This window comes from Eucalyptus grandis, chromosome 11 (assembly GCF_016545825.1).
Source record: "Eucalyptus grandis isolate ANBG69807.140 chromosome 11, ASM1654582v1, whole genome shotgun sequence".
Classification (NCBI taxonomy): domain Eukaryota; kingdom Viridiplantae; phylum Streptophyta; class Magnoliopsida; order Myrtales; family Myrtaceae; genus Eucalyptus; species Eucalyptus grandis.
Genome location: NC_052622.1, coordinates 4,591,505 through 4,613,265, shown reverse-complemented (window position 1 = coordinate 4,613,265; position 21,761 = coordinate 4,591,505). Strand labels below are relative to the sequence as shown.

Here is a 21,761-nt window from a genome sequence, read left to right as displayed (position 1 = left end):
TGCTAATTCTGATGGCATTTTGAACAGGCAATGTCCCAATTTATTTGAAAGATCTCTATCTCCAAAAGGAAATGAAACTCAATATCGAGTATAAACTTAAGATTTTATGATTTGTATCCAGTGAGATAGCATTGTTACAGCAGATAATTTGGAGACATGTTTCAGCTGTCTTTCAATTAAGGTTTATGCTGCACATGATATCATACACAAACCACTGAGAAGGTTAGTTTGTAACCTGTATTCATCATTTTGCTGAGCATATTGTTCCATCATCTTCAGATAAATTCTAAAATGGCCTTTGTGAAAATATGTATTCCTCACAGCTCACTGACAAACTAAAAATTTCAATCGATATGAGTAACAGTCAGGCAGAGAAATGAGCTTAAAAGTACAAGCACTCCCTAATATTCCCATAACTTATCAGTCCTTGTGAAAGTTCTTCGTCTGTTACTGTGCTAACCGTTGAACATGTTGAATTAACATCAATTAACCATGCCTTTACTCGAACAACTGCAGAACTATGTAAGAAAACACAAAGAACAAAAAAGAATCCCAAAGCTCTAGACATTATATGACCAGGAAAATCCAGGGAGAACAGGTTTGTCCACAGAGCAGAAAATTGTTGCAAAATTAAAGAATAAGCAGAGATACTTCATATCTAGCATTGTAGCTTGTTCAATATAAGGAAAAACAAAGAGATCTTGCATAGAATTTGTACCTGTATTTACATCATTGTGATGGAGAAAGTTCAAGATGATGGGGAGCGATCTGTGCCACATGACCTCAAATTAAGTTCATCGCTGTGTCAATATGCAGTTCTTCAGTGAGCAGGATCCGCAATTTATGCCCAAATTGTCCTTTACACACCTTTTAATTGGGGACATTTTTCCATGAATCTCTTCTTGCTCCTGGATCCTCTTCCATGATAATGATCAGTTTTATATTGTTAAGACAACTCAAAGAGATCTCACAACCATGCTTAAAACTTGGTGGATATGATGTAAATGACTAAGGATATAAGAGATCTTTAGCCCCTAAATTGTGGAGTCTCATATCGAGGACTGAAATTAATCTTTCCAAGGCGCTTTTATAGTAATAGATTTATAGAGCAACTGGGATAAGATTTTTGATGGAATGTTCAGAAAGATTCATCTCTAATGACAGAAATATTTTCTTGCGCCATGTTCTAGTGAAGAAATGATATACTTTACAAGTCAGTGTCTATCAGAGACGCTCCAATTATGTCAGTAGCTTCCTTACAAGATAAATTGTTACATTCCAATCTAAACAATCCTCAGTAGCAACATTTCTATTTCCTTCCTACATGTCAGGACTGACTTCCTTGCTAAAAGGAAGAGTACCGTATAGTCCAGAGCAGTCAAATGCTAGTCCTGCTTTTTAAGACCACTGATTAAATTCAGATGCTAGCGGGCAGGACACGCAGGATGATACCAAATTGTACTAGTCTCAGGTCGTATATTATCAACTGCTATATCTCGCATGGACTGGGTGTGCTCCTTATCATTTTTGCAACTTAATATCAAAACAACAGTTTTTCTCCATGTTACCACATAGTACATCAGTTTTGGCATAGCATCATGAAACCATGTTAGCATGCATCAGAATTCTGTTCTTACTTCTCCTCCTATGACATATATTTACAGAATGTAGAGATGCAAGGCTGGGTCACTAAACATAGGGTTATACTCAAGAAATGTTATATAATGAGGCCACGCACTAAGAATATCAATGTTCAGACCTTACTACAATGAGTTTTCATAACTCAATGATCACTGCAATCTCGCAGAGCATTTATTAGCTTGCAGTGGTTATTTTCCACCATCAAAGCATTACGGCTACTCCATCTTAAGGTATCTTGCAACACACCTTTCCAAAGCCTAACCCGTGTCAAGTCATTAAGAGAAAGAATGAAGTTGCCAATGGCACCTGTTATGCATATATCCATGCCTTATGCAGATCCCTTGATGATAATCAATCTTCAGTATTTTTTTACAATGGATATGTCCTTTGTGGTTATCCTAATCATAACATTTGTGGAAATGATGTAATTCAATCAAAGAACGAACCAAAGAGAGCTGAATCTCAGTTATTATGTGTTGTGTTTTTTATTGGTGAAATGATTTTCCTGACCAATTAATTCACTGATTCTGGCCATTCCTGTTCAATAAGTAGGAAATCATCTTGATTTGCACAACGGGCAATAAGGTCTTCATGCCTCATGGACATTGACAGGATTATTTTCTGAGATTTCAGGTCAAAGAACAGAAAAATATGAGAGCAACCGAAGAAACTTTGCCATCGATTCAAGGTGGATTCCTTTGTAATCAAGTCATACAGATGCATAAAGATATGAGCCACTTTTCTTGTTGCTTTAACATTGAAGCGGGAATACTCGGTCATTTCATTCAACTGGGTGTCGACCATTTCCTTCAAACTTCAAGCTAAGGAATAGAACAAAATGACTTTGTCTCTTCACTTAAGGAAGCCGGCGCCAGAATCCCTCCTGTAAAAGGGCATACCTTGAACTCATAAAGCTTAGGGGAAGACACTTTCATGGCAGGTGCCATGCCGCTGCAGCCCAACCAAGGCCCCTCATTGGGCTTAGCAAGCGCAATGGGACCCAACTAATTGCCCAAGCGTTGGGCTTGGCTAGCGGAACGTGTCTCTGGGTCCTGGGCGCCATAAAAGCCTTGACAGGAGCACTCTGCAGGGTGTCCAATGTCGGTGCGTTCGTCTGGAGAGCCAGGTGGCCGCATTGAAAAAGACTAAAGCTGCATTTGGTCGTTCAAATTTCTAAACAACCCCAAACTCAAGCCAGGGCTGTAAATGTCAGCTGAAAGGGAAGCTTTTGGGCACATGGCCCACTCCAAATAGGAGGTCCGTCGGCTCAACGCCTTGTCGACAGTTGCAAGCGCTTTAGCAGAAGACGGCAAAGGAGCTACACACTGAAACGGCAGCTCGCTTCAACGCTTCTAAGAAGGCAACAAGCGCTGTTGAGGAATTCAGCCGGTAGTTTTTGATGGTTTTATTTAATGTGATGGGCCTAAATTGGCCCGTCTGCCCATGTTTGGCCTAAAAGCCCGGCCCACAAGATTAGGGCCCATGGATGGAGGATATGATGAAGGGGCACGTTCCTTTTTTGGAGGGAACATATAAAAGGAGAAAGAGAGAGGAGTAACGTACCTTTTGGCATATTACGTACGTTCCTTCCTCCCTCTCTCCCTCCAAAAAGAAAACAGTGACCAAAAGGCGAATCCATCTTCCCTTCAAGGCCAATTGACGTCATCGGATTGAACATGATCGGTTTTCTCTTCTTCATATCGGCGTCGGTGTTTAATCTGTGGCTAACAAGATACGCTCGATTTCGTGGTGTGCTTTAGGATCGGTGATACATGTGAATTTCCCGGGCTTGTCTTCCGCATTCGTTTTAGGGGTTCGATTTAGTGTCGAAACCGGTTTTTGGGAATCCGACAAATCCCAACATTGGTATCAGAGCCCTAGTTCATGTTTTCCCGACCCCTTTCATGTTTATGAATGATTTTTAATTGGTTTTTCGCGAAATTAATCGGCCAACACCGATCGGGGCGAAAAATCTCGACACCCGAGCACTGTTCATCCCTTTTTTTGAGTTTCCGTAACTCAAAATTAATTTCTGATGGCGTTGGATGGAAGGGCTCGTTGAGACGATCGCGATGAGTGGTGGAACGCCGCCGGTCGCGCCCCCACGCGCAGCCGGAACGAATCGGCGTCTTCAGCGCGTGCAACGCACACGCGCCGGTCGGTCGGTTCGACTAGTCCAACCGGTCCAACGACCCGGCGACCCGACCGTTGACTTTGACCGTTGACCGTTGAATTCGATCGTTGACCGTTGACAAAAAAAAAGGGAAAAGAATGTGTTTCTTTTTCAATTAAGTCTATATGGATCATATGTGATCCCTTATTTGTTCTGCATTTGTTGCAGAAACAATGCCTCCCCTAAAGTTGCGCACACCTATTCGCACAATTACCGATGAACAAAAGAAAAGGCTTTCTAAGTTGATAGCTGAGCTGATTGATCATCGATGGGAGAGTTGTGACTTAATTGATCACGTCCTTGAAGTCAACGAGAAAATTCAAAAGATCATATTGAATGGTCGTCCTATGCCACAGTCTGAGATTGTGCAATTTTTCATGAACACCCTTCCACTAGAATGGCAAGGAGTGTTGAATCGCATATGAGATGTCAACAGAGCCGCTTCATATAGGAAAATTGTGATAGATTTTATAGATAATTATTATTAGATTGTTACAAGGGAAAATATCAAGAAATTGAACAAAAGAGGATCTTTCCCAGTTTGTGTACTAACTTGGTGTTAGATGTAGAGGCTGATCTTTGTTAAATGTGCTTTGTGAACGTCTTATGTAATGTTTACTACCTGATTGTTGTTGATGTAGCAACTGATATGTTAGTTGTATTATGTGAAAGCATTATTATTCTATTGGATGTCAAATATTATTTGCTTTCTGTTATTGTTGGTTGCTGTGGGTAGTTCATAGAAGTTTTTGTAGCTTCATGGAATTTATTTTGCATAAGACAATTATATTAATGATAGTTTTAAGTTAGGATTTTTGGAGGATGATTGGAAACATAGTGACATTTTGATTCTGAAACCTTACTTGAAATTATTCATTAATATGATGGGTCTGTGCAAAATGGATGCATAAATGATAGGCATTAATAATTCGTGCATATATATCTTATGTGTTCAGATCAATGGCTTCGGCCACAAAGAGCATAGTTGCCGAGCTGAACAAAGGTGAAAAGCTCAATAGCGATAATTATGAAATACGGCACATGAAAATCCAATATGTGCTGGAAGAGCAAGAGGCACTAGAAGCTCTTAACTCGACCATGGTAGAACCTGAAGAAGGAAACACTACACAGCACAAGAGAGATAATGAAGCATTTGCTACATGGAAAAGAAAGAACTCTCTTGCTCGCATTACGTTGCTGAGTAGCATGGAAAATGACGTCATGCGAGAGTTTAGGCGTTTTGAGAACGCCAAGGAAATGTGGGAAGCATTGGCAGCAAGATTTGGTCATACTTCGGTGACCAGACTGAGACAGCTCACTATTAGGTTTGACTCTTATAAGAAGTCTCATGGTCAGACCATGAAGCAACATCTTAGAAAGATGTCAAACATGATAAATGAGCTGAAAGATGCTGGCCATGTCCTGATAGATGAGCAGCAAGTGCAAGTAGTGATTCGTTCATTGCCTCAGAGTTAGGAGCATATGAAGGTGCACCTAACCTATAATGAAAATATCAAAACATTTAAGGATGCAATGCGTCATCTTGAGCTGGAAGAGGACCGCCTCTTGGCGGCTAAGCCGGAAGCTGAAATTTATCATGTTGGTTCTAGCTCACATGGAGCTTCGAGCTCCAAGCGCAAACGTCCTAACTGGTTTGATAAAGGGAAATGCAAGGAAGTAGGTCATTCAGAGAAGAAGCCTAAGCTTAACCAACATGAAAGAGGAAAGCGTTCTCGAATGAAGAAACTTACAAGGGTGAAATGTTACAACTATGACAATAATGGTCACTATGCTCGCGATTGTCGTGAGCCAAAGAAGATATACACCCCTTGTACTTTTCAGAACTTTGCTTTTGTGTCAAGTTCTGTATTCTTGACTGAGTCTAATCATTTGTAGACTGTAGATTCAGGAGCGACAGACCATGTAGCGAAGGAGAGAGGATCTTTCGTGGAATTCCGACGAGTACCAACTGGAACTAAGTGGATCTATGTGGGAAACAACTCCAGAGCTGAAGTGAAAGGAATTTGCACATGCTAACTGAACATGCGTGGTGGACGCACTTTATTCCTACATGATGTATTGTATGCTCCGGAGATTCGTCGGAATTTAGTGTCTGTTTTAGTGTTGGTTAAATTAGGTTTTAATATGAACTTCCATAATAGAGGTGTGGATTTGTTTTGGATACAAATTACTATGGTTGTGGTTATTTTCTAGGGATAAGTGTTTGAAGTCCTACAACTTGTCATGAAAATGCATTTTAGTTCTAAAACTTGTCAAATTATTTCAAACGAGTCCTAAGATCGAAGCCGTTAGCATTTTCCGTTAAAAATGCTGACGTGGCATTTTAAATAATTTTTATTTTCCACGTGAATTTTTTAATTATTTTTAAAAAATTAGATTTAAAAACTAAAAATCAAATTTATTCATTTTATCTTATTTTCACCAATTTTCTTTTAAAAAGTTAAAATATTTATTAAAAAATTTAATTAAAAATAAAATTTTTTTAGTTAAAATATTTATAAAAAAACATATTTAAAAAGTTAACTTTATTTTTAAATTTTATTTTTTAAAATTTTAAAAATAAAATTTTTAACTTTTCTTTTTAGTTTTTGTTGAAAATAAGATAAGAATAAATTTAATTTTTTAGTTTTTAAATCTAATTTTTTTTTAAATGGATAAAAATTAATTAAAAAATAAACCTGGAAAATAAAAATTATTTAAAATGCCACATCAGCATTTTTAACGGAAAAGGCTAACGGTGTCGATCTTAGGACTCATTTAAAACAATTTGACAAGTTTTAGGACTTAAATGCACTTTTGCAAGTTTTAACCGAAATGCATTTTCGTGACAAGTTATAGGACTTCGGAACACTTATCCATATTTTCTAAATGGTTTCATTGTATTAGATATTGACTATGTTAATGCAATATTTGTTATTCCCTTCTCACGTCTCCTAATACATATGATAATGACGTGAATGTGTGGCATGCTAGACTTGATCATATTTGCCAACAACGTATGAATAGACTATCCAAAGAGGGCTTGTTAGGCAACATTGAAAGAGTTGATTTGCCTATATGTGAGCATTGCCTAGTAGGGAAAACGACAAGGAAACCATTTGGAAAAGGTAAAAGAGTTGAATTTCCTCTGCACTTAATCCATTATGACGTCTGTGGTCCAATGAATGTGAGAGGAAGGCATGGGGCTATTTATTTCATTACTTTTATAGATGATTATACTCGATTCGGATATGTCTATTTGATTTCTCATAAATCTAAAGCATTAAGTTGTTTCAAAAGGTTTATGAACTTGGTAGAAAATCAATTAGACAAGAAAATAAAAGTATTAAGATCTGATCGAGGTCGAGAATATTTATCTGATGAGTTCAGAAAATTATGTTATGAGAAAGAAATAGAAAGACAGTTGTCTATTCCATATACTCCTCAACAAAATGGTGTTGTGGAAAGAAGAAACATAACCCTACTGGAAATTGCTAGGTCCATGATAGCGCATGCTAACTTACCAATCACTTTTTGGAGTGATGCGTTGTTAACTGCTGCCTATATACTTAACCGGGTGCCTTCCAAATCAGTTACTTCCACTCCATATGAGTTATGGACAGGTAGAAAACCGGACTTAAGTTGTCTTAAGCCATGGGGTTGTGCTGCCTATACTCATAAGTCCTCTCACAAGTTTGGGAAATTATGTCCCAGAGAAAAGAAGAGTATTTTCATAAGGTACTCCGAACACTCGAAAGGGTATGTGTTCATAGGTGAGCAGGAAAGTGGGAGTATAACTGAATTTGAATCACGAGATGTCACATTCTTAGAGGATGAATTTCCTAAGAATGGCGAAATAGGGAAAGATTACTCCCTATTTAAAATCTTGGATCAAGATAATGATACTAGTGGAGTTCGTCCAAGTGGGAGTTATATGAGAAATGACGAATTAAATTCAACTCATTCTCAATTGCAACCACATGATGAAACGACGTTATCATTATCTAATCCTAGTAGGAGCATAATGGGGAATGATGTGCAAAGTGTACAATCTCCCATACGGCGAACAAGTCGCCAAAGTATTCCCCGTCGACGTTTTGACATTGAAGGGGAAACTTTTATGATTGCTCCGCAAGATGAGGATGAGCCAAGAAATATTAATGAGGCTTTTAATTGCCCTAGTAAGGAAAAATGGATACATGCAATGGAAGAGGAGATTGAGTCAATGAAGTCAAACCAAGTTTGGGAACTGGTTGATCTTCCAAAATGATGCAAAGCTATTGGGAACAAGTGAGTTCTCAAAATAAAGTGAAAAGCTGATGGCTCGATAGAAAGGCATAAGGCTCGCCTTGTGGCGAAGGGGTATAATCAACAGGAATGAATTGATTATGAAGAAACATTTTTTCCTATAGTAAGATTTACCTCGATTCGCATTATTCTGGCAATAGTAGCTAGTATGAATCTTGAGTTACATCAAATGGATGTTAAGACTGTTTTCCTCAATGGAGAATTAGAGGAAAAAATATATATGGAACAACTTGCTGGTTTCATTAAAGAATGTCAAGAAGAAAATGTATATCGACTTTTGAAATCGATATATGGCCTTAAGCAGTCGTCAAGACAATGATATATACGTTTTCATAATACCATAATAGCATATGATTTTACAATGATAAATGAGGATCATTGTGTATATATCAAAAGATCCAAAGATCAATTTGTGATCATATCATTATATGTTGATGATATACTAATTGCCGGAAGTAATATGGAGTTTGTTAACACCGTCAAGAGTTGGTTGTCTTCCAACTTTGAAAGGAAGGATATGGGTGAAGCTGCATACATTCTTGAAGTTAAGATTTCAAGAGATCGTTCGAAGAGATCGTTATCTCTTTCCCAAGAAGCATATATAAATAAGGTTGTTGAACGATTTCGTATGCAAGATTGTAAACCCATAGACACTCCTATTGCAAAAGGTGAAGGATTGAGCCATAGACTGTGTCCAAGGACTCCACAAGAGAAAGAACAAATGAAACATGTTCCTTATGCTAGTGCCGTTGGGAGCTTGATGTACGCTATGATGTGTACAAGACCTGACATATGTTTTGCAATTGGAATGGTGAGTAGATACCAATCCAACCTAGGTCAAGCACATTAGAAGGCCATTAAGAGAATACTGAGGTATCTGAAGGGAACTGCTGATTACAAGTTGAATTACCAAGGAAATGATCTGCAACTTGAAGGCTATTCAGATGCTCATTGGGGAGGAGATTTAGATGAAAGAAAATCTACCTCTGGATTTGCTTTCTTACTGAACAATGGCACCATATCATGGAGCAGTAAAAAGCAAACGTGTATAGCCTTGTCCACGATGGAAGCTGAGTTCGTGGCATTATCAGCAGTGGTACAAGAAGGAGTTTGGCTTAAAAGATTTTTGAATCATTTAAGTGTTATTGAGAAAGCTGCAAATCCATTATTGGTTAACTGTGATAGCTAAGCAGCTATAGCGTACACCAAAGATCCAAAATATCATGGCAAGACCAAACATATAGATACCAAATATAACTTTGTCAAAGATATAGTTGCACGAAAGGATGTAAACTTACGGTACATATCTACGCATAGAATGGTAGCATATCCAATGACAAAGCCAATACCTAGAGATGTGTTTTGTGGTAATGTGAAATCTCTAGGATTGCGTAGAGTCTGATATACTGGTTTGTAATTTCCCTGAGTTGTTCACATTTATGAACTAGTGTTTTTTCATTATTAATGCCTATGAATCTTTATTTGATCTTTATGCATCTTAATGTTTAGTACATTACTTTAAGTTAAGAAAGTATGTCGGATAGATATAAGATTGGCCCACTCACACGGGTAATCGTCTCTATTTACTGTGTGATAAATAGAGATGAGACGGTTTTTAAGCTTATTATCTAGGTGATAATTGAGAGATCAAGCTTAAAATATATATGTTGCATTAACTAAGTGTTAAGATGATGACATAATATTTACTATGTCCGAAAGTAAAATAACCCACATATTTTACTTTATTTATCTATGATGCCAGATGTGAGTTCTGATGAATTTTTTTGTGAATGAGTAGATACATGAACTCAAGTTAGACATTGGGTATGTCTGAACTATCATCTGTACGGTATTGAAGGAAAAGACATACGCTCCATGGGAAATGAGTTAATACCGTAATACGTATTTCATACTACGTATGCATGAGACGACCAATAAGAGTGGCAAAAATTTGATCTCAACTTTTATGCCGTGTGAGACTCTTGAGGAAATGAGTTCCTCAATTATAGTGTCCTCATGACTTTTACTTATTCTCAAGATTTCTATTTAGTATTTGCTATCTTAGGATGTTGCCAATGGTCATGAGTTGATTCAATCTAATGGGACATTTCTAGAAAAGCAAGCTAAACTAAAATTGAGAGTTTGAAGGAAAGAGGAAGATCGAATTTGGAGAATCACATTATAGTTTTGTGTTCACTGGTCAACCAATTATGACTGTCTTTGGGATAATCATAATTATGAATACAATATATATATATATATATATATATATATATATATATATATATATCACTGTTTAAAAGAGATCAAGAGAGATATAAATGTGATCGATCGATCTAGGGTACTGCATACTAAAACTACTCAGAGTGTGATGCCCATTACGAACTGTTATATATTCCTAACAGATGTTTAGCAACGAGCTCTCAAAGTATGCTGGTCGCACGGATTATTCACCGGTATGAATGTTGAAGAGAGGTAAAGAGAATCATGTCTGGCCCATCATATGTGAGTGGGAGATGATGGTTTTATTTAATGTGATGGGCCTAAGTTGGCCCGTCCGCCCATGTTGGGCCTAAAAGCCCGGCCCACAAGATTAGGGCCCATGGATGGAGGGATATGATGAAGGGGTACGTTCCTTTTTTGGAGGGAACGTATAAAAGGAGAAAGAGAGAGGGAGTAACGTACCTTTTGGCATATTACGTACGTTCCTCCCTCCCTCTCTCCCTCCAAAAAGAAAACAGTGACCAAAAGGCGAATCCATCTTCCCTTCAAGGCCAATTGATGCCATCGGATTGAACATGATTGGTTTTCTCTTCCTCATATCGGCGTCGGTGTTTAATCTGTGGCTAACAAGGTATGCTCGATTCCGTGGTGTGCTTTAGGATCGGTGATACATGTGAATTTCCCGGGCTCGTCTTCCGCATTCGTTTTAGGGGTTCGATTTAATGTCGAAACCGGTTTTTGGGAATTCGACAAATCCCAACAGTTTTTTTTCTGACAAAGCCGCAGACCAGATGATTGCAATAACGGCGAAGATGTGCTTTTTGTTGTCTTCTTTTTTCTGTTTTTCTTTTATTTTAAAAATACATCATCTGTATTTCCCTTCATTCTTTTCTTTTCAAATTGGGTGTTACGTATGGCTAATAGTTTGGAATTTAGAATACTTCTCTATTACGTGCTGGAGTTGAGCCAGCACAGAATTTCATAGATATGTAAAAAGAAAATTTTTAGATAAAATAGAGTTATCCTTTTTTGCAGCAAACTTGGGACTGCTCGGATGGTTCATGAAATTTTGATGGTTAACTCTATTTTACAAAAGTAGTTTTCGAAGGATAAAAAATGTGAAGATATCGTGCTCGTTTTTTCGTGTATAAGTTGATATTTTAAAAATTCTTGGTTCGGCTCAATATAGCATTATTGCCCCCGTCCCATGCCCTCCCCGGTCGATTGTAGTAAGGGTGCAATCCCACCAATTTACGAAGAGAACCCATCCGAAAAAAGACGATTTCCATCGACCTGATTCTAATGCAAATTCTATCCCCCTCGGTTTCCGGCTCTGCTTAGGCAGCAATAGAAAAGGGGAATTGTTAGGAGACTCTTTTCAGAAAATCCTTAGCAACTTCCAAGAACATAAGTATCATCTCAAGATCGTGTTTCCACAAAACGGCATCAAAACTTTGATCCATCTTCCTTTGAACTGTACAATTAGAGAAACAAACTACTTAAACCCTTCGGGGACATCACCACATAACATGCTTGCTCTCTTGTAAAGCAACGACTTACAGACTCGGCAAACCTATGAGCTCAAGTGGCCACTCACCAGACAAATTCTACTTGCTCAAACCAAGGGCAGTTAGCTTGAAAAAAGATCACTCCAACCAACTGGAATTTGGTCCAAGAATCTATTTCCACTGAAGTCCAGAATGATCAAAGATGCTCATCTCCATCGTTTTCTCCGGCAAACTTCCAATGAAGCTATTGCTTCTTAAATTTCAAAGCTTCAAGTCCCCATGAGAGATTACTGATACTTGCAGGAACTAAACTCGAGAAAAAATTACCTCCAAGAGACAAAAAAATTCTCTAACCTCTGAATTCACCTGAGAATTAAAGAAACCTTCCTGGTAATTCCATTCACTTCGAGATAAAGCTTTTGCAAAGCACTGCAGTTTCGCATCTCAGCGGAAATGGGCTCCACTAAAATAGTCATTCCTCATACTCAGGTCCTTCAGTCCGTGTCTGCTCCGAGCGAAGCTATTCCTCCGAGGCATATCATCAGACAGTCACCGTGAAGTGCCCATTTGGCCTCGTTGGATCAATAGCTAAGAAAGCTTCCTCATACCTCATGACAGAGAGAACAAGAACAATGTCTTCCCCTGAAGGAGGCATCTGGATTCCTATTAGTCGCGGTAGATAGACGTGCCCCGGTTCAATCAATAGAGCTGTACCCGTTTCGAATGTCCACAGCCGCTTCATTTGCCACTATAATAACTTCCGCCTGAAGATTTGATCAGAATGGATAAATCATGCGATGGTAAGGATCATGGGGTTGTGAAGATCCAACCGTTCAGGTCACTTAATCATTTTTCGCCAATGCCAGAAGGCCGAACCCGCTGGCACAGAGTCGCGATGCCACGTCGCGCAGCATCAGGCGCGTAAGAGGCGAAGGAGAAGAAGGATATCGGCGGCTGGAACGCGAGAACGCTTGAGCTTGCGATGAGCGTGAGCCGCGGATCGTCAAATTCCTACCATTGAGCTCGAGAGCTTCGTCTATGGAGGCTGAGCTTGCTGAGGAGAATTCCTGTAACTGAAATCCGGCGATGGAGAGAGAGCTTGAGTTGGAGATGGTGGATGGTGGTCGTTGTCTGGGCTAGGGCTACTGTGCTTGATGGGCTTAACGGAATTGGATCTCTCACCATTTGCGTTAAAGCCCAAATGGAATGAATGTGGCTGGACTCCATAGATGGATCCTCCCTTGAAATTGCATGTTTGATCAGCCCGTAAGAAATTCAGGTTGTCAACACCTACTATAGTTATATAAATACTATTGTTCAAGGAAATTGTCAAAAGATTGTCTCGTGAACTATTAGTTAAGTGACTAATTAAGGAACATATTAAGACAAAAGGAAAATCTAAACTCTATGCCAACATGAAAGTAGTCATGATTGTTACCGCTGATGAAGTACATTGTTCGGAAACAACATGACAGTTACAGTGCGCATTCTAGTCCACTACCTTCAGATTATATGCAGCTGTTTGCTGAGTGAAAACTAGTGACGAAGACCTATTGCTTTCCCTGCTCAGACAAGTGCAATGCCGTGCCTTGCAGAGGAAATATATGGAGCTAAGATGTACAGCAAGAACGATGCCCCATTTGACAAAAAACATTTTCCTCACCAAAAAGTCGATGCAATACTTGCGAATGCTTGATCATTGCATGAACTCCTCAAGGATCATGCCTCCTGGTTTCAAACCGTTGTTTGCTCACGAAAGCTGCTCTTGTTTCTTCTCAATCACCAATTTCCTAAATATATCCACTCTGCAACAGTCTGGGAAATGTTGAAGCAACATCTGGCATGAACTTGCATAGTTGAACTTGACGATGTAAAAGCACACGAAATTGCCATGTAAAAGCACAAGAAATTGCCACATCCAAAAATGTAGACTAACTATTAGTCGGAGGCACTACAAGCAAAATTTCCAAAACAAAAACCATACAGAATATTCAGCTAATGAATCTTCTGCTTGGTATTCCGATGGTAGGAGTACCAAATCTATATACATTTCAGGACATGATATTTACATTGTTGGGCTTGCTAGGGAAATAATAGAATCCCAGTTCAAGTAACATAGGAACAAAGGAGATAATCTAAAATGGAGATTCAATTTACACAATGAATGAGGCAATTTAAGAAGCATTGTCGTCAGTAGTCATTGCATGAGCATGTTTAGTCCGTAAAATGGTGGAACTGGTTTGCATCCCTTACGACCATACATCTTCTGGTTGCCATGGAGATATACTTGATCGCAGAATGACAATCTTTGCAAATGTGGAGATTCTTAAACACCCTGATAGATTTTGGACTGGAGTGCTTATAAGGCTAAAAACAACAGCAATTTTTTCACTGTTCTGGAGCAAATATTGTTCCTTTTGTCCCTCCTCCTTATCATGAAGAACAAATTCAGTAGTCAGAACATACCCAGTTTCTTTATTCGACTAGCCAATCGGCCTTGTCATAAATCTCCTGTGCCTTTGGGCATGAAGCGTCACCCGCGTATGTCACTTGTGAACATTATTTTTTATTTGAATCCAACTACAATTGGCTTCTTTTGTAAGATATTTCAGTTTCATCTTCTTTCTGATTGCTGCTACATCTTCCCAAGACCAGCCGCAGCAGGGTAGTCCGGTTCCTACTAAAATATCATTGCTGCTGCTTGTTTTGCAAGTTCACCATTGCCGTGAACTCGGCAAGCTCCAAAAATTGTACGCCAGACCTGACTAGTGTATCTGCCCTGAAAGGCATTGAATTTGTAATCTCATGGGAAGGATTCCGATCCACCCAATAAGTCCACCTTGCATGCATAGTGGTCAATTCTTTCATCTCACGGAAAACTTGAAAAGCAGCTTCTAGGTTTCCCCACTTTGAATACACAGTGATCAATGCATTGGAAATGCACTGATTTGAGTCCAGTCCTGATTTTATCATCTCCCATGGATTTGCTGCCCTTCACCAATAGCACTGATACAGGTGGCTGGCAAATGTAGAAGCACTCGTTCTGATTCCTCTCTCCTCAATTTCATGTAGCAGTTCAAAGGCTTATTGGACTCCAAGCTCTTGGCATAGGCATCCACAAGGGCATTATAAGAAATTAAATTCTTTTCAAATAGTGTATCAAAAGCTCTCTAAGTGTCTTCCATGTGATGTGACTGAGAATATGTGCTAATAAGAGAATAACCCACGCAAGTATCACCAGCAAAGCCCAATCTTGTAGCTAGCGTGTATATTTGTATCCCCATATCTACATCACAAGTACTTCCACATGCCTTGAGAACACTAGCAAATGCGAAATGGTTCAGCCTCATGGGACCTTTTATCATTTTCAAAAAGAGTTTGATACTTCCCAGGATTATCGCTGTCTAAGACATCACGTTATGATCTTGCACCCAATCAAACACCTCTCTTCAATCATGAAGCGATCCACTAGCTACACACTTCAGGTACATGTCCACCGAGCTGCATCTAACATAGACATCCGAAGCCAATCCAGACTGTATAACCCAGCATTGCAACTGCAACCCCAGCGATTGCAACTCCAACTCCGAACTTGCTGACAAAACAGCTTCGAGTGTAGATCTATCTGCCACAGTCCCACTCACAAGCATATCGAGAAACAAATCAACAGCTCTCTTGGACAACCCACCAGAGTACATCTTGTCATCATCAAAGTCCAAGCAACCACACTCCTCTCGGGCCTTTTCTCGAACACCTTACGAGCTGAAACAAAATCAGCACTACCCTTTGCAAACATGTCAATTAAAATGCACACCCAACGCACACATCATAATTTACGTAGCCGCTTTTGATTATAAACCCGAAAATTGTATCATCAATTGATGCATTCTCCGGAACTGAACAAGCCCGAATAACCGCCGCGAAACAATAATCGTTACGTAAAAAAAGCCATCTTAAGCACATGAAGGAAAGTTTCAACCGCTTCAAACTCCCATGTGATTATTGGCAGAGCAGGAGATCATGGAACTCCAAGAAACCAAAACCTTTTCTGACCCATGTCCATAAATATCCTCTCGGCCTCGGCCCAGTCATTGCATTTCGAGAAGAGACTGATGAGCGAGTTGAGAATCCCCGAAGTGGGCCTCGAGCTGGCACCGACCCAGCGAGCGATGGACCCGCCTCCGAGAGCGAACAGACTTGAGGAGGAGAGAGAAGGTGAGGAGGTCGGGATGGGACCCGTCACGGGACATGAGGTCGGGGTGGGAGATTGATCCAGGGAGGTCGCCGCCACGGTGGTGGGGGTGATGAGGCGGCGGTCGAGGGGCGAGAGGAGGAGAGGTTTTGGCGGGAAGGAGGGAGTTTTGATATTGGACGGTGGAGGGAAGAGAGAAAGAGACGCATTGCTCCATGTCAAGAGAGCACACTCAGGAAACGAGAAATGTAAATAGATAGCCACGAAGGCAATTCTTCTGCAAAATACAGGAATTAACAAACTACGCTAAAATCAATCCGGTCATTTTGCTTTTCATTCGTACGTGGAGAAAAAGAAAATCAGTCAATGCATGATTTCGTCATTGTTAGGTGATGGTAATGTTTCGTCATTCTTTTGTTTTATCGATTCCACAAATTTAATTCTCGAAAAGATAAAGAGGAATGGCTTTCTCCTGTTAAAAGTATGACTACTTGGTGTTCTCAATTAAAATGCAATCAACTCTTAATATCTTCAAAAAGAACAAATCAATCCTTAAAATTATCGAATTCGTATGCACATATGGGCACCACATCATATGACGAACCAAAACTAAAAAGAAACAAGAAAGATAATCCAAAAGAAAAATGAAGAAGAAAAAAAGTCAAAAATGAAAAAGAAAAAGAAAAAAGGGAACACAGAGATAGTTGGAGAAGTCTTGAAGAGGCGCCGAGCCCTGAGAACGTCTCCTACTCAACCAGAGGTCTGAGTTGTTGGTCATCACCATGAGTAGGCACTTAGATCCACAAGCATCGGCCAACCCTAGCAGGGTGGTCACAAGGGCCAATCAACCCTCACATGATGGTAACTAGAGATGAGGTCTGTATAGTTTTCTTAGTCTGACGCATGTAGCTTCTCCAATGTACCAAACCATCTTCAAGCCTATCCAGCTAATCGTATGCCATCAGCGGGTTCCACAAGTCGGGCGGGTTTGGGTGCCATGCCACCAGTGGCGCTCACGGGCTTGCATTCCAATTCCCTGACTCCCTCTGATGCAACCCAAACAGAAGAAGATAGGTTTACCTTCCCCAAGATCCATGTATTACGAGAACACCACCCCAAGATCCATGTATTACGAGAACACCACCCCAAGATACATTATGTGTGATTCACCTGTTGCATTTTTTTATTTTTTTTTCAAAACCAACGTGTCATCGGTGTCACATTGATTAATTGGGAAGGATCATCCTTACTTAAACTCAATCTCATCTTCACATTGGGATGAAGAAGAAAGTAGTGGAACACCGGATGAAGTTGACCAATTTTCCAATTCAATCAAGGTTTCACCTTTGTCATACGCAGGCACATGATGGCTTGGGTATTGAAGTGGTTTGGGAGGCATTCGCAGCTTAACGGAAGGATCATGAGCACCAAGTTACAAATTTTAAGACTTAGATGAATAAAATGAAAGTTTTAAAACTCAAATGCATTATGTTGATAAGTTACAGGACTTTTCTGAATAATTGTCTCATTTTTTTTTATCGTTTAAAAATTAGGGCTAATGTGACCTTCAAGATAATATGATTGTCTCCCATCGCTATTTTCTCAAGAATTTGATCAATTTTCGATCCATGTAAATGAATTGTGAAGAAAATAAAATTTTGTCGCAATTGGTGAATAAAGAAATTGAATTTGGGTGAGCCAAATGCTGAGCGATTTCTAAATGCAATTACCACAAATAAAAACTACTCTACGACCTGAGCAATCGAGGAAAAAAGATTGATTTACACCGAGTCAAAGAGGACCCTGGGCCACTAGCAAGTACATGTAAGATGGCACGTTTTGCAGCCCTCTTTAGCGAATATCCTATAGAAAACGAGTGATTTGGTTTATAGATGATTAACTGGATTAGCTAGAATTCACATTGGATTGGATGAACATATAGAGTACGCTTCCCAAACACGGTTATTTTAAGAACTTAAACATATGTCCTGCGTATGAGATTGTATGGACCACACATTGTGAAACTATAAATGAAGTACAATAACACTTCGAGCCAAAAAAGAAAAGTACAATAACGCAACAGTAACCTAAGAGCTAGAAGAAGACAAAATGTAATCACTGGCAAACGAAACTAGCTAGCCTCCCTCCCAAATAATACTACGTTGTGGGGAGCAAAGCTTTTCCAATTAAACTGAGCAAGGTTCTAGACACCACTACTATCTCCAAATGGAAAACTAGTGGAAATTGTGAGAGCGCTTGATGAAGTTGGAAATGTTTCTAATTCCATTTCAATTTTATGATCGTTGACTAGCTCACCTGGTGGATAAATAAGCGGTTTTGCAGGCATTTGAATATTACCAATATCTCTTTCAAGCATTTCTAAGACTTTGTTCATTGGAGGCCGATGGTCAGGGTTTAATTGTACACACCAAAGTGCAACTATTATCATCTTCTTTATCACCTCCCTTTCCTCTTCTATAACTTCGTCCATTTCAACACTTTCTCCTTTATTGATGTGGTCATACACCCACAGCGGAAAATAAATTTGGCTTGAGTGTTCCGCATTTGCATTTACATTTTTCCTTCTACCTGCCATTTCCATTAGCAACATCCCGAAGCTATAGACATCCGCTTTATAAGAAACACCCCCAAGGTTTTTGTAGAACAACTCAGGTGCCATATATCCCAAAGTTCCTCTTGCAGCAGTCATTGAGACTATGCTATGATCAATGGGATAAAGTTTCGCGAGTCCAAAATCAGAAACTTTTGGAGTGAAATTCTTGTTTAAAAGAATGTTGTGAGGCTTGATATCAAAGTGGAGTATTTGCTTGTCACACCCTCGATGTAAATATGCAATTCCCGTTGCCACCCCAAGAGCGATCTCATATATTTTCTTGTAATCAAGAAACTTATCACCTTCTTTTGCGAAAATATGCTTATCCAAAGATCCATTTGACATGAAGTCATACACGAGAGCCTGTTTCGAGCCTTCAAAGCAAAAACCGATGAGTTGCACTATATTAACATGGTGAATTCTTCCAATAGTAGCTACTTCACTAATAAAATCTTGGCCATGGGCCTTAGATTGCTTTAAAATCTTGATGGCTACCTCATTGCCGCTTTTGAGTGTTCCTTTGTATACAGAACCATAACCCCTTCACCTAATTTGTGCTTAAAATTTTGGTGATCTTCTTGATATTTGAGTAAGAGTACCTTATGGGCAAAAAGTTGTTATGAGCCTGCAAGAATTCTTCAATGTTCTTGTCCATTGCTATGTGCCTTCTTCTATACTTGTAGATAAGAAATATCGCAACAAATGGCATCCCGATTATGAATTTCACTACACAAAAGAAACTAAAGAAAATTTTGATAGGTTAGAATAGGGTTTTTTTTTTCATAATTATTGTAAGAATAAATTTAGAATAGTTTTTTTTTTCATAAATATTGTAAGAATAAATCATTGCAGCTTACTTAATGGTACTAGTAAATCCCAAGTTGTCCAAAATGCAATATCATCTAGGACACCTGTGGAAGGAATGAATGATGTGAAAAAGAATTGAAGGAAAAAAAGTTTGGAAAGCAAAAGTCATGAGGAAACAGGATAGTAGCAAGCTACTTTATATAAGTTGAATTTATTGTCTACAAATCAAGAAAAACAGAGCTTTTCATTTTTAATGAATAATTTTGTTCCTCCTATCGAAACATGACTACAGTTTTTTTATGGATTGTTAACGAGTGGCTCGTGGATTATTAGTGAAATGACTCATTAAAGAACTAATTAAGAAATTAAAAAAAATGTAAATTCTATGCCAACAAAAAACTACTCATGTTGTTGGTCGCGCAAGAATCCTTTTTCTTTTCTTTTTTTTACAGTACAGATTTAGCCCTTCTATGGAAAGAAATTATAATCTAGACACACGTACACATTGACGTACACTATCATGTATATTTTGTCATAATTTTCTTGGATATTAGATATTCCTTTCATTTTCCAGTTTCAAAGAGAAAGTAGCAAGTGAAAGAATGCACGAATCCAGCAAAATTATAGTGAAATTTCAATGTCGATCAATACTTACCGCCATGATAGTACATGGATGTGCAAGCCTGACCTCCGATGCTGCCAACACTTAAGCGCTCGGAATAAAAGTAACGACCGAGCCGAAAGTAGCCATAGATATCAAAGTAGCAAAAGAAAGTTTTCTTCCATGAAGATATTAAATAGTGGAGAAGGAATCCATCGGCCATGATGTTATGGATTTGCTTGTAGTTGAAAGAGCTATTATGAGCCTGCTCATCCCCAAAATCATGTGACGCCCATGTCCAACCGCTAATGGTGCAAAAATCCCTAACATCCGATACCTTTGGATTGACCAAAGCATACAAGTTCCAATTCGATGACATGTTGGTAGAGTATGACCCCTTAATGCATGGATTGGTGGCAATGTAGAATGGAGAACTAACAGGTTTTGAGCAGTTCACAATGACCAATATACTATTTGTACTTTTGTTGTACAGGCCGCTATATGGGGCCAATATATAGGAACTCATATTGAAGTCATGAAAATGGGGGAGAGACGAGCAGTTATCCCTTTGCAGCCCGCCATCAACCAATCTAATTTGTTCTTTGGTATAATCGATAAACTGCACATAGTACTTACCATTAAGGAAGTTCAGAACAGTGCGATTATCTTTACAAGCCAGCTCGAATCTTGATACACCACATGCCGGCGGGTCACTCTTCAGTCGAAATGGGAAGCTTATATTACGAACGTCACCACAGGATGAAGGAACACACTGTTGATTGCTCGACTCGATATTGCTCGTCATTGCTAGAAATAAGACAAGAGTGAGTAGCAACACTCGACAAATATTCGTAGAGCCGAGAGTAGTAATCATGCCTTTGTATCTAGGCAAAGAGAAGTTGGTAAAGAATTGATTGGTGTGTGTGGAGGAGGCGCAATATAAAATGCTTAGACGTTCATTGTTAGATTTGGAGACTTGGGAGTCATCTGGTCTTTATAGAAAAAGCCCAAGTCAGTCAACGGAACAAATGTAAAAGGTCAAGCAATTAAAGGGGTGGACCCAAACTGAAGTTACATTATTAGGGGTACTTGGATAGCGGTTAATTGAGGGATCTTGCCGTAAGGGGTGCCACCGAGTAGAGGGCCTTTAACCCTCCCTCACTCATCCCAGGTGTGGGAAGCTATTTTACTTGCCTACCTACTTGACGATAGCTAAAATCAAAGTCCCGATATTGTGTCTACTTTCACTACCCCGAGGCCCCCAAATTTCCTCATGTTTCTTTGTCTTCCTCACAGGTAGGGAATACATGGGTGACATTATAGGGTCTCCCGGGTCTCCCGTCCTAGAATGGATCTCCCACCTACTTCTCCTTAAACCTTTTAAAAACTTGCTCAAATCCAAAGTTTCATTATCAGGGGAACCTATTCAAAGGATCTTCTTATACATTTGATCTTTCCTTCTTTGCTATCTCTACTTTGCTTCCACTTTCTCCAGGTGATTGTTGGGTCTACATCCCATCACTATCTTTCCACTTCTTCCCCCACATTCTTAGAAATTTTTATATTCCATCCTTGGTGCTTGATCACTTCGATATCTATTCCATATTTGCTAAATTAAGTCACAAACTTTTGATGTAATCCCAATTTCTTACAAGGTCAAATCATTTCATGAAATAAATTATCTTTATTTAAAA

At 39.2% G+C, this 21,761-nt stretch overlaps 2 protein-coding genes across 2 annotated transcripts; both read right to left on the bottom strand.

Annotated features, from left to right (window-relative positions):
• Positions 1 to 18,059: 18,059 nt before the first annotated feature.
• On the bottom strand, positions 18,060 to 19,380 carry LOC120289622 (rust resistance kinase Lr10-like). The gene has a single exon (XM_039304802.1). The coding sequence runs from the start codon at positions 19,002 to 19,004 to the stop codon at positions 18,249 to 18,251; it is 756 nt and encodes a 251-aa protein (XP_039160736.1). The 5' UTR covers positions 19,005 to 19,380; the 3' UTR covers positions 18,060 to 18,248.
• A 730-nt stretch (positions 19,381 to 20,110) lies between these two features.
• On the bottom strand, positions 20,111 to 20,872 carry LOC120289594 (putative RING-H2 finger protein ATL21B). The gene has a single exon (XM_039304698.1). It carries the CDS (start codon positions 20,870 to 20,872, stop codon positions 20,111 to 20,113), a length of 762 nt encoding a protein of 253 aa, XP_039160632.1.
• Between the last annotated feature and the right edge of the window lie 889 nt (positions 20,873 to 21,761).

Bases quoted from the DNA above. Each gene is read 5' to 3' on its own strand.
- LOC120289622 (XM_039304802.1), bottom strand. From the start codon at position 19,004: ATGTCAAATGGATCTTTGGATAAGCATATTTTCGCAAAAGAAGGTGAT.
- LOC120289594 (XM_039304698.1), bottom strand. From the start codon at position 20,872: ATGACGAGCAATATCGAGTCGAGCAATCAACAGTGTGTTCCTTCATCC.